We start from the raw sequence: 13550 nt of genomic DNA on the forward strand, positions 1-13550 counted from the left end.
CGAGATAGTCAACGGAACACCCACAATGGAAATACATCAAAGATTGAAGGCAGGTGGGAGGAGGTGAGATCAGGTGGGACCATTCCAGCCAATGAGAGGGCAGATATACGTGTGAACAGGCCATAGAGATAGATAGAGGACTCAGCTTTGTATCTATATCATTATAACATCTGTGACTGATGTCTCCCAACTCATAGGAATCCTCACCCAGTTAACTACTTTAAAATGGTGGAAGCCCTCAATGGCAATGTCCGTGCCAGAACGGGTTATATCCTTGATGAGTCCTCCTATCTTTCTCTATGACAACAGGCACAACTCCGAGATGCTGTAGTCTCTTTTTTTCCAAAGTTGCCAAAATACCACGTGCGTCCACTTATATCAGCGCATTCGTAACAACCTAACCATTACGAAACGTCTATTCGATCAAATAAGCCTCACTTAGCAAATCATAGATTTTTTTTACATGTATTCGACACTCATTGACCTCCATCCAAAAATTCCTCACTTCATAGGCTTATTTTCATTGACAGATTTTGGGCGGAGTAAAACCTCTCGCTTCCTGTCTGGTTGGAGTCAATATTGTTTTAAGTGGGAAGAGACCTTTCTCCTTTGACCAAAGGAAATGATTATGCTAGCTAGACCATACAGACCAGGGCTAGGATTTTGTTCCAACTAAGCACCACACCTGACCAACTGAGCTAATTGACCAGTTCAGTGATTGCCTAAATTCAACACACCTGGTCTTCCAGGTCATTTAAATCAAAGACATGAAGTGCCTGTTGCACTCCAGGACCAGTGTTGCCTACCCCTGTACCAGACAGGCAGACTGTTATTCGTATGTTATGCGTCTGTTATCCATATGTTTATTTAACTGATTTCACTTTCTCTCTGTATTCTTAGATTCTATGGGTGTCATACCCCTGACTGAGCTAAGCATTCCAATACATTGATGACAATGACTTTGAATACAACCAATATCATCCATCTGCCTTTTACTCATGAACTTGTTAGCCTAGACAGAAAAGCCATTTGGATCCAACAATAGATATTGATACAATTTCTGTGTGACAAATCTTTAATCTAGAACATGAACACACAATGTAGGTAGTATAGCAAATGATCTACAGAAGAAAGAGATTGTGATGAAAATGTAAGCAGAAACCCATGAGGCCCTGGGAAGCAATCAGCTCATTGTGCGATGTGAATTCCTGTGTCCCTGTGTGGAATACTGAGAGGGGGAGATAAAGTGCTGACTGAGCTGAGGCAGGTGTCTGAGACTGAGTGGCTGATTGCTGGTGTCTCTCTGTCTCTGCAGGAAATGGCAGACTTCTGGAGGCTATCCCTAACAACAGCAGCAGCTTGGCAACCAGAGGTGTGCAGCAGCAATCTTCTGCTAGGGCTGCCATAGCAACGCCCAACGACAGCTGCCGGCAACCAGCGCAATCCAGGTAAGGGAGAAAAAAAATTGTGGTCAGTCATTTTTTTCAGGATTTGAAAGAATCATTGGATATCTTTTGTCTTTTAATTTGTCCTGTGAAGGACAGTTTTATTGCTTTTTTAAAATCAGAACAACAGTTTTCAGCTGTGCTAACATAATTGCAAAAGGGTTTTCTAAAGATCAATTGGCCTTTTAAAATGATAAACTTGGATTAGCTACCACAACGTGCCATTGGAAAACAGGAGTGATGGTTGCTGATAATGGGCCTCTGTACACCTATGTAGATATTCCATTAAACATCAGCCGTTTCCAGCTACAATAGTCATTTACAACATTAACAATATCTACACTGTATTTCTGATAAATGTTATGTTATTTTAATGGACAAAAAATGTACTTTTCTTTCAAAAACAAGGACATTTCTAAGTGACCCCAAACTTTTGAACGGTAGTGTATATTATTGGCATACAGTATGCTTAAAACAGAGCAAAGGAGATTAGGGACAATGTTTTTCAAAGACCTTTACAATTTCAGCATTAAAGGGATAAAGGCTGTATTTTCTCAACTCTAAGAACAGCGTAAGTTAACAAGTTGTGTGTGTGTGCGTGATTGTAAAGAGTATTTGCATAAAAGGAAAGAGCAAAGGAGAGAGAGAAAAGTAGATGCAGTTATTCACAGGACCACTCCGGTCTGTCACCTAGCTCAGAATGATCCCCATGACAACGACAGCGGCATTTATCAGCTCCATCTGAGAGTGAGAGGAGAGAGTAGGTAAAGTGATCTACAGTGCATTCGGAAAGTGCTCAGACCCCTTAACTTATTCCACATTTTGTTACATTACAGCCTTATTCTAAAATTAAATTAATGTTTTTCCTCATCAATCTATACACAATATCCCATGACGACAAAGCGAAAACAGGTTTAGACATTTTTGCACATTTATAATTTTTAAAAAAAGGATACCTTATTTACAGAAGTATTCAGACCCTTTGCTATGGTACTCGGTATTGAGCCCAGGTGCATCCTGTTTCCTTTGATCATCCTTGAGATGTTTCTACAACTTGATTGGAGTCCACCTGTGGTAAATTCTATTGATTGGACTGGGAAGGGTACCAAATAATGTCTGCAGCATTGAAGGTCCCATAGAACAACGTGGCTTCCATCAGAAGTTTGGAAACACCAAGACTATTCCTAGAGCTGGCCACCCAGGAAAACTGAGCAATCGGGGGGAGAAGGGCCTTGGTCAGGGAGGTGACCAAGAACCCGATGGTCATTCTGAAGAATCTCCAGAGTTCCTCTGTGGAGATGGGAGAACCTTCCAGAAGGACAACCATCTCTGCAGCACTCCACCAATCAGGCCTTTATGGTAGAGTGGCCAAACAGAAGTCAGTCCTCAGTAAAAGGCATATGACAGCCCGTTTGGAGTTTGCCAAAAGGCACCTAAAGACTCTCAGACCATGAGAAACAAGATTCTCTGGTCTGATGAAACCAAGATTGAACTCTTTGGCCTGAATGCCAAGCGTCACATCTGGAGGAAACCTGGCACCATCCCTACATTGAAGCGTGGTGGCAGCATCATGCTGGGGGGATGTTTTTCAGCAGCAGGGACTGGGAGACTAGTCAGGATCGAGGGAAAGATGAACAGAGCAAAGTACAGAGCGATCCTTGATGAAAATCTGCTCCAGAACGCTCAGGACCTCAGACTGGGGTGAAGGTTCGTCTTCCAACAGGACAATGACCCTAAGCACACAGCCAGTACAACACAGGAGTGGCTTCAGGACAAGTCTCTGAATGTCCTTGAGTGGCCCAGGCAGAGCCCGGACTTGAACCCAATCGAACATCTCTGGAGAGACCTGAAAATAGCTGTGCAGCGACACTCCCCATCCAACCTGACAGAGCTTGAGAAGAAATGCAGAGAAGAATGGAAGAAACTCTGCAAATAGAGGTGTGCCAAGCTTGTAGTGTCATACCCAAGAAGACTCGAGGCTGTAATCGCTGCCAAAGGTGCTTCAACAAAGTACTGAGTAAAGAGTCTGAATAATTATGAATAATGTGATATTTCTGTTTTTAATTTTTAATAAATGTGCAACAATTTCTAACAACCAGTTTTTGCTTTGTCATTATGGGGTATTGTGTGTAGATTGAAGGGGGGGGGGGGGACTATTTCATCCATTTTAGAAGAAGGCTGATTAAGGCTTTTTCCACAATGTGGAAATAGTCAAGGCATCTGAATACTTTCCGAATGCACTGTATCTGCATGCTGCTGGCAGTCTGCCAGCATCTCAAATGAAAGAGCACTTTGAACTGCTGCCAAGTTTGGAGGAAAAGAGGAGCTGTCAGGCCTGCTTAATGTTGGCAGTTTGTACTTGGCAAGTCTCACCTTTTCCCAGAATTCATCTGTCTGGCAACTTGCCAGGTGCTTAGCGGAAGCAAAAAATTAACCCCTGCGCTTGACTGTGTGGGCCCCGCAAAATTTTCCACAAAGAGGGAGAGCGAGGGAGAGATCAGGTTGGTGTGTGAGCAGCTCAGTGTATGCATGAGGGACCTTGGGGATTGCACAGGATCCTTTCAGGAAGGAGGGGAGCTCGAGGCTGGTGCTGAGGCAGACAGTGTGTAGAGTTATGTATCTGGTTGTTTTTGAAGTCGTCTGAGGCAGAATGAGCTGATTTTAATATTGCCGCGATGTTGAGTTCTGCAAATGATATTTAAACTACAGAACTACCACTTACATGGATGGATACATGTTGCTGGTTAGTTAGTTGATGTGGCATAGTTTTCTGATAAGCTTATGTTTTAATTCTATCCATATGTCTACAACACTGTTTTGCCACATGCTTTTAGGATCATTCAGACCTTTTATAACTATAAGATTGTGCTCTACACTCATCAGGCACTTGATAGTGTTGGAATAGTATTGAGCCTAGTGTTGGAGTAAATGGAACAAATAGACTTTTCTCTTCCCCGGCCCAGGTCTTTATCTGCTCCAATTCTGTTGACTAGTGATGGCTGTCTCTGTCATTTGCCTGTCCTTCACAATCCCTGGAGCACAAATAAAGTGACAGTTGTCCACATAACAATCTCAGCTGCTGCCTGCTGCTGGTAGTCATAGAGCCTGCTCTGTCTGGCACAGACTCTGAAGAAAAACACCAATCCATCTTTTCTTCTAGTCCTGTTGTTGTTTCTAGCTTCCCCCGCCACTGGATGGGCTGGGAGAAAAATCATGTATTGCTGATGATTTTATATTGGGTATATAGTTAAGGAAGGCAGTTAATATGTTGAAGTGCAATCATTTAATTTGGTCTGACTTTGCATCATACATACTTCGCATATTTCATATACTGTGACTTCAGAGACATTATCAGTGTTTGTAATTACAGTCTGTACTGTACTCAAAACACAGTATTTACAACTACTTACCAATGTGCACCATTGTGCACACAGTACCCATTTAGCCTAAAAGCACGGTACAGTGAAAGCAACATTGTTTTGGGAAAGCGGCGGCATGGCGCTGACTCTTTCTTGACCGAGGCCATACTTGGCCCCTTCTTGGCTGGGCGGAGGGAACACACCACCACCGTGCAGTACTGTGCCAGCGGTATGTGTAGACTGCAATATATGACTTTTCTTCCTCCTTCCCTCTGCTGCCTTAACGCTGTTTTTCTTCCCTCTCTCTCCTCTTCCAGTTGTATAAAGGAACATTCTGCTCCGCCTGCCTACTGGGTGTTGTTAATCAGGAAGGGGAGACTGGGGAAAGGGGGGAGGATGGATGGGGCGCAGTGCAGACTATGCTTGTCTGTACATAGGTTAACAATCAACATGTAGGGAACCCCTAGCTCGTGCTCAACTAGCCCAGTGTAATTATTATAGAGGATATTGCTGAGCGACCGCGATGTATTTTAGCCGTCACTGTGCTTTTTAAAAAACATCTTATGCATACAACTGTTATTGTAATCACTCATATCTATTGCAATGAATAGGTTGCCAAATTCAATCAGATTAGCAGCATATTTTGGTCAGAAATTAACTGGATTACATTAAAGTAGACTACAGCCAGGCGTTTGCATTTTAACCAGGCGTTTTGTTTGATTCAGTGAGTAGTTTGATATAAAATAATGTATTATTCTGTCCTTGCATTGCAAGCACGACTCATAATAAATTAGTTTGTTTCATTATCATTAATTGTTATATCATATTGAAGGTTTAGTTTTGCTGACATAAGCAAAAGTAACCTGTTTGAAACAGAATAAATGCTTATTTAATAATAATGAATGGTATAATGATTACATCTAATTTAAATGCCAATATTGTACAAACCCGTATTCTGCTGCATGTAATTTGGTCAGCATCGTGCGCTCGTGTAGCCTAGCTCCCAGTCCATTCAGAAGATTAGGAGGGAGTGGTTTGAGTTTGCGCGTTTGGAAAGCAACAAGTGGCATGTCATTTGTTTCAAAGGAACTGCGGAACGTGGTGCTTGCGTCACTGCTCCAGCCAGGTGGCTTTCCTAGTGGGGAGAGAAGACGTGAAGGCACAATCAAAATTCCAAATCACAAACTAAGTAAGGATGTGAATGAAGCGCGCTTAAAGCAAATTTCATTCCTACAACCCAACACTGCAATCACTGGCATCAGAAGTCAGGAGAGGAGTAGGAGAAGGAGAGGCTTCCTTTTGTGTGGCAAATTCACGGACTGAAAAGAATTCCAAACGAATAATCTGGGGGAAAAGGACCAAGGCAAGGGACATTAAACATGTCTTCTGCACAAGTATCTTCATCTCGGAGACAGTCATGTTACCTGTGCGATTTACCCCGTATGCCGTGGGCTATGATTTGGGATTTTACGGAGGCAGTGTGCAGGGGTTGTGTGAATTATGAGGGTGCGGATCGGATCGAGTTTGTTATCGAAACTGCACGCCACCTCAAACGAGCTCATGGTTTCCAAGGGGGGAGATCCCCCGGTCCACCACCGCCGCCCACAGTAAAAACACAGTCGGCAATATCAGCCAAGGAGACGGTGCAAATCAGCCATGTGGATGGACCCTCTAAACAACAACAGTCGGGGATGGACCGCTACTCTCTGAGTGCGGAAAGACCTCGCTTTGACTACTCCAGTATTGGCGCCCATGCCAGCAGACTTCCCAATGGAATGAGCGGTCCAAATGGGTTCCCCAAACCGGACGATGGTCCCCCAGAACTGAACCGACAGAGCCCGAACTCCCGTCGGAGCCACGGTCTCGCTGCGGTCCCAGGACAAATGAACGTTCCCCCCAACCTTCTCCCACAGACCATGTTGAATGGACCCTCCTCGGCAACAGCCATAGCCCCGCATAGCCTGTCCAGCCGCCCCCCTCCTCCATCCATTGTGGGACCCTCTTTGTCCATGGGCGCTCAGTCCATGTCAGAACAAGGTAAACGACCAGGTTCTGTGTCAAGCACTGACCAAGAGAGAGATCTGAAAGAGAAACAGCGTAATGCGGAGGCTTTGGCTGAGCTCAGTGAAAGTTTAAGGAACAGAAACGAAGACTGGGGAAACAAACCCAAAATAGTAAGGGACACTTTGGTTACTCTTTCAAACAGCTCCCCGTTTGATGTGAGATTTAAAAAGGATCATTCACTCGTGGGCAGGGTGTTTGCTTTCGATGCAGTGTCAAAGCCTGGAATGGACTATGAATTGAAAATATTTGTCGAGTACCCAAGTGGATCTGGTAATATATTTTCCAGCGCATCAGGGGTGGCCAAACAAATGTATCAGGACTGCATGAAAGACTTTGGCAGAGGGCTTTCCTCGGGCTTTAAATATTTGGAGTATGAGAAAAAACATGGTTCGGGGGACTGGCGACTCCTGGGTGATTTGTTGCCCGAATCCGTCCGATTCTTTAAAGAGGGGCTGGGGGTTGAAATGTTGCCTCAGCCCTACATCGATGCCAGCTGCCCATTGCTGCCCACTGCTTTGGTCAACATCCCTCGTGCATTGCCATCTACGAGTGCACCGAGGACTGGCGTGCGTAAGCGTAAAGCCTCCCCAGAACCTGACTCTGTAGAGAGTGCGCTGAAACTATCTGAACAGGAACAACAGAGGCAGCAGTGGATGGCCAGCCAGAGCGAGGCGTTAAAACTGACCATGGCATCCGGATCATTCGGTGCCTCACACGGGGGACCTCCGCCGCTTGGCCCTGGCCATTCTGTTCACTCAAGTCGCGCCACACCCCCTGAATCTGCGCCCCAGAATGGACAGTCTCCAATGGCCGCGCTCATGTCTGTCGCGGACACGTTGGGCAATGCGCACTCTCCGAAGGACAACAACTCAGTTCACTCTACAACATCCACCAGGCATAACAGCAGCAGCCCAGTCTCCCCAGCCTCTGTTTCTGGGCAGAGGCGTTTGGCTTCCCGTAACGGAGAGCTCAATCTGTCCGGGACTCCCTCTCAGTCCAATGCGCATTCTGGCATGGATCAGGTCCACTCGCAAAACATTCCAGATTCTCCCATGGCAAACAACGGACCTCTGTGTTGTACCATTTGTCACGAACGTTTAGAGGATACCCATTTCGTTCAGTGTCCGTCAGTTCCCAACCACAAATTCTGTTTCCCTTGTTCTCGAGAGAGCATCAAAGCGCAGGGAGCAACTGGCGAGGTGTATTGTCCTAGCGGAGAGAAATGCCCCCTGGTAGGTTCTAATGTGCCTTGGGCGTTCATGCAAGGTGAGATAGCAACAATATTAGCTGGGGACGTTAAGGTAAAAAAGGAGAGAGACCCATAGGTGTGATCTATGGCTTCCCATAGAAACGTGAATTTTAGTCGAATATATACACGCGTGATTACTCAAAACGGACAAAAATAGTCGATGTACAGAGACGTTCTCCACCTCATGTCTGTTTTTTTTAAACAAAGGAACATGTGATGTCATGTCGCCTAATGTTATGGAGGGTGTGTTGACGGGTAGTAGTGTTGTATTTGGGTGGCAGTGACGAGTTAAAGCACTAACTTTATAATCACTGCTGCAGTTTTATTCCTTCCAATTAATGCACTTCTCTCATTATAAAAAGGCCAGTTTCTACTCCCAATGAATATATGTCTGTAAAATTAAACTACTCATAGTGAATATCCAATAACAGGTTACATTGCCCTAACTCCTGTATTGGGTACGAATCAATATGGGGACTTTTTTTCTTTTCTTATTTTATTTCATATCTTTAATTTTTTTATGTTTTTTACAGCAAATATCTCTTTTCATCTTGTGATCGAAAATATTTTACTACGTGTTATTAATTTCTCTTCCAGTTTGCTTTGATGATGCACGGATGCTTAAAAAGGTAGAGCAAAATGCTGTACATGAACGTAAACTGTTTGTTTATACATTTCTGTAGTAACAGAAGACTTGTAATGTGCCTTGGAGCTGAGTAAATTGTAATAAATTCCATTGATATTAACCCTTGGTGAAATGTCAGTTTATTTAACAAGTCTAGACTGTTATAAAATCTGGGTCACCTGAGGTATAATGAATAATTCCTTTAGTTTTGTGTCCATCGGTATATTTCTCAACCATAGCATTTTAACAATTTACAATGTTATCCCTAACATAAGATTTGCTCTAATTGGAGATGACAACCTTGATTTTAAGATCTGGTTTAAAAGTGTTTTATATTCAAATGTGTTTATTACGCACACACCTTGCTGCAAAGCCAAATTAACCATGTACTCAAATATATTGATATATATATATCAGATGATGCCATGTTTATTCATAACCTCTTTCAGTATGTCAAAGTAACATCGCTTTAATTCTACAGGGATGATCCCTGCTTAAATATTTTTACATTTTAAATGAACACTGTAGTCATTTAGCAGACACACTTGTCCAGAGCAACTTACACGAGCAATTAGGGTTAAGTTCCTTGCTCAAGGGCACATCGACAGACCCCCCCCCCCCCCCCCCCCCCCCCAATTGAGTATCACTTAGTTACATCTATCTGAATGGCAAATAGGTTCCTTGCATTGGATATGCCCACAATTTCAACGGCTATGCCTCTCGGCAAGACAAGAAAAAGAGGCCTCGACAAGTTGGCATTGAATGTCATGTTGCTCTCCCCCAGGTGCTTATAACAGTCAGCTGTTACGGCATGCTTCTCACTAACGACAGCTCATCTTTCTGATGGTTGTAGTATTGGTGCATGCTCAAGCAGTACTACGATTTCCCCATGTTTACGCTGTGTGTGTGCTTCTGTCTGAAAAATCTTGCACATGCCTCCGTATAGCCAAATGGAAGGCATTCCTCGTTTACAATGCAGCAGGCAGGCGCTCACTGGACACGGTTCCTCACTGTTCCATTGGCCGGTGATAATATAGATATATAGCACGGTTGGTGCATGCCTGTTATGTAGCTGTGAGTCGAGCTTAATAGCCTAGCGCTGCTCTGGGTTATGGAGACAAATGGTCCTGTGTACACACAGTCTGCAGCAGGCAGCATGGTTCCCAATCCCACGTGGCTCTGTGCCATGGAGTGCATAGAGCAGGTAGAGACTGGAAGTCAGATAACCCCATAAATACCAACCAGGCTCAACTAGAGCCTTCTGTACGTGAGCTCGGGGAAGAGATTAAGACAATGGCTGCTATGTATGTCCCGGAAACATGCCACAAACTAGTATCCTTTTCCCAAGAGCACCAACCGATGTACATGTACTGGTTAATGGAGGAGAAGAGCTTTGATAAGCCCGTTGAGGAGTATTTGGTAATGTGAAGGCAGCAGCCCAGATGTAGCCTAGGCCTAAACATTGGGCTGACGTGTCTGAGTTTAGATGGGGTCTGTCCTCCAGCCTGGGATTGTTGGAGGTGGCGGCCTTTGTACAGTATCATCCCTGCTCGTTGGTGGGTTATGCGATGGTTCTTTAGATAGAGAGGTGAGTAGGACTTTTCCTCAGAGACTGCTATCTTCTATGTAATGCTCCGACCGACTGCCGTAGTTAGTTTTGAATACTCTGTCCTGGTTACAGTCCCAGTTTCAAAGTAGCATTTTTACCGCCTGGGGAATACTATGGTCAAATAATTGGTTGTACGCCAGAGGAAGGCGAGGTTGTTAGTGTCGAGTTTCTCAAATTTGGTTCACACAAATTGGCTCATCAGTTCGAATAGAGAAAGCAGCTGTCTGAGTGAGTAAGCGACCCCCCCCCCCCCCCCCCCGCCTTTTCTCCAATTCTGACTTAAAAACAAATCGCACACTCATTTTCTCACTCAATCTTTATTTTTTCATCTCCCAGACGGCATTATCCGACTATAGTATATCCAAAATAATCTCTCTATTTACCAACATGTGCACACCCCCAACAAAAACAGGCCTATAGAAACCGTAGGCTGGGATTGAGGCATTGAATCGTAGCTACCCATCTAATGGTGCATTGCAGTGCCTCAGTTTCCATTGGCCTGTCTATCCCAGGTGCTGTGAGGCAACAAAGCACCTGGTTTGCGATGGAACATGTCTCTATTGTCATGCTAAAACTGAACAGGGCAGCCTTTCCATGGTTAAGGTGCCTTTGGCTGTCTCAATACTTTAGGTTTCAGGTTGCAGTGTGCATGCAAAGGAGGGAGCAGAGGCACCTACTCACTCAGACACCCCTCAGGGAAGGATCTCTCTCTCTCTCCCTCTTTTGCTCTCAACCTGTTTAGAATTCACAAGACTCCTCACTCGTTAGATTCAAATGCAGCCTCACACACACGCGCACACTCACGTCGTACCACCACCGCCTTCATTCTGAGTGCAAAACACTGTCTCTCTTCTCTCGTTCAGACCTCTGAATTATCTGAGGTAACAAACTCTAGCCTCTCGCCAGATTGCGTCTGGAATAGCTGATATGTTGCGTGAAATCCCAGAATCGGTTTAGTTGATAAACACCTTCTATACTTAGGTTGTCTGGTGAAAAAATGATGACTGTGACCTGAAAAGGGACCATATTTTCTTCAGACATTTTTATGAAAGTGTCTATGTCTATGCCCTCCCTTTCAAACTTCTAAGAATTGCACTGATCACATATAATCGGCTCAAATACATGATTGAAAATATGGGCATTGTGAAAGTACGTCCGCGGCTGTTAGTGCCAAGCCGAACAGAGCGTGTGCGGTGTCATTGGGAGTAGGAGGAAGGCTGGTGTCGATGGCATTGCAGGGGGTTTCTGCTCCATCACATAGACCTAGGAGGGGAGGCCAAGCGAAAGAGGTCCTGCTGGTGCCACAGACAGACCCCTCTGTTCCACATTCACCAAATGTTGTGTCTATCCTCCAACTTAAGTGGTTGACTGATATCTCGGATGTCTTGAATGATGAATTGCATAATTTCTTGGGGTATTGTCCCATAGGGTGGCGCACAACTGGCCCAGCGTCCTCCAGTTAGGGTTTGGCCGGGGTAGGCCCTCATTGTAAATAAGTATTTGTTGTTAACTGACTTGCCTAGTTAAATAAATAAAAATAAAAACTGCAGAATGTTTTTTTTTTTTTTACGAGGTTAAAGGGGATTTTGTGTTATTGCCGTGCATAACCACTTTAACAGTTAATTCCAGCACCTCGTGACACATTTACCTCCAGAGAACAAACATATAACTGCTCATAACAGTAGCTACATGATTATGAATGTTTTTCCATTACAGTGTAGAAATATAATTCCAACCCCATTTCTCTCTTCAAACAAACCTAGTCTGGAGAGACCAGGCTTTCAGTGGACTGTTTCAGCTTACATTCTCAAATCACATCAGTACGTTTTCCTTCTGTTGGCCAGCCAGGGATGCCAGCCTGTCTCCCCCTCCTCCCATTCCCCATTTCTCCCCAGCCAGGGAAAGTTTACAGCAGATGAAAATACCGCCTTCCCAAAGGTTACTCTGCAGTGCCACCGCGCTGCTCTGCTGTTGCCATGGGTACCAGCCTTGTTCAAAACATCATTTATTCAGGAATGTGCTGCGGACACAAAGGGGGGAGGGAGGGAGGGAGACGACAGACTGGTGGTTAACCCTGCGCGCGCTGGAAGGACGATGTTTTCCCCTTACACAGATTATCTCTTTTTGGTTAATTTGCGTCCTGCTTCGATTCAATACTTGTTTTTTCGTTGCGTCGAATAAAATGTGGCCTGCTTTTGTAACTTTGCATTACTGGAGATAATACTACATTACCCGAATAGCAACAAAACAATGTACATGACATGCCTGGACGTATTTGGTGTATCAAAGTATTTGTAACGTATAGCAGATTGTTTACAAATGCACAAAAATCGCAGGTCAGCTTTGAAATCCCAGTTTCCTTTATTCTCATAGAAACAAGCAAACCGCTTTCATCTGGTCGCGACTCGAGCATGCTGTTTCTAGGGGGAGGGGAAGTGTGTGTGGGGAAAGGGTTTTGTTTTCCCTCCCAGTGTCTCAAAGCCCAGCCATTTATAGATGGTGATGTCAGCACTATCTTTCACAGCCCTGGGCCCCCTTAGCAGATAATGTATGCACTCAAACATTCCTCTCTGGCGAATGAGCTGCCGGGAGCTGCAGGCGTGTGCCTCCCTCCTGCCTCTGTGTGCGACGCACAGCCGCAGCGCAGAGAGGAATTCTATTTGCCCTTTTCATTTTTTTTATGCACACTTAATTGCTCCTTCGTCCTCCCGCCTTATTTCTCAGAAAATCAAATAGAGCTGGAAAGGCTGAGGTAGTTTTTTTTTTATTGTGATCTCTTTTTAGAGCGTCTTCACTCAATTGATTTGATAGTTAGCTGGACAAATAAATCGATGTTGAATGTGTATTTTCTTTGTTTTTCATCACCTTTGAGGGCTGATCTGCAACGTCCTACTCATTTCACATATGCATTTAATCATATATGTGTTGTTTCCACTACTGCATTTTAATTTGAATATAATGTGTGTATACATGTCTGTCCAATTGTCCTCTTATCAAATTCGTTTTAAATTGGTTGGCAGAGATGATTTATTGTAAAAAAAAAAATTTTTTTTTTTACATTTCAGTAATTGTCCAGTGCTGATACCCTTTGGAAAGAATTGCAAAACATTTGCTTTTCAAGGCCCTCCCTCCTGGAGATGCAGCCATTCGGAAGTTAAACGCCAAATCTTAGAGGGGACCCCCTGTTTAGTGGGGCACA

At 44.3% G+C, this 13550-nt stretch overlaps 2 protein-coding genes and 1 long non-coding RNA gene across 4 annotated transcripts in view; 2 read left to right on the top strand and 1 right to left on the bottom strand.

The window, feature by feature from the left end:
- The window catches only part of kiaa0586 (KIAA0586 ortholog), a 110481-nt gene that overhangs the window by 15081 nt on the left and 81850 nt on the right, over positions 1-13550 (top strand). For both annotated transcript variants that reach the window (XM_055863913.1, XM_055863914.1), the window contains exon 9: positions 1316-1448. In XM_055863913.1, the coding sequence (XP_055719888.1) occupies positions 1316-1448 (133 nt within the window). The remainder of the gene's footprint in view (positions 1-1315; positions 1449-13550) is intronic.
- LOC129812030 (uncharacterized) lies at positions 1058-3591 on the bottom strand. Its single transcript, XR_008752972.1, has 2 exons — positions 2402-3591; positions 1058-2186 (listed from the first exon to the last, which is right to left on the bottom strand). It is a non-coding gene; the product is annotated as an uncharacterized LOC129812030 (long non-coding RNA).
- Positions 5213-8863, top strand: irf2bpl (interferon regulatory factor 2 binding protein-like). The gene has a single exon (XM_055863915.1). It carries the CDS (start codon positions 6184-6186, stop codon positions 8191-8193), a length of 2010 nt encoding a protein of 669 aa, XP_055719890.1. The 5' UTR covers positions 5213-6183; the 3' UTR covers positions 8194-8863.

The sequence above is a fragment of the Salvelinus fontinalis genome, chromosome 15 (genome assembly GCF_029448725.1).
Source record: "Salvelinus fontinalis isolate EN_2023a chromosome 15, ASM2944872v1, whole genome shotgun sequence".
NCBI lineage: Eukaryota > Metazoa > Chordata > Actinopteri > Salmoniformes > Salmonidae > Salvelinus > Salvelinus fontinalis.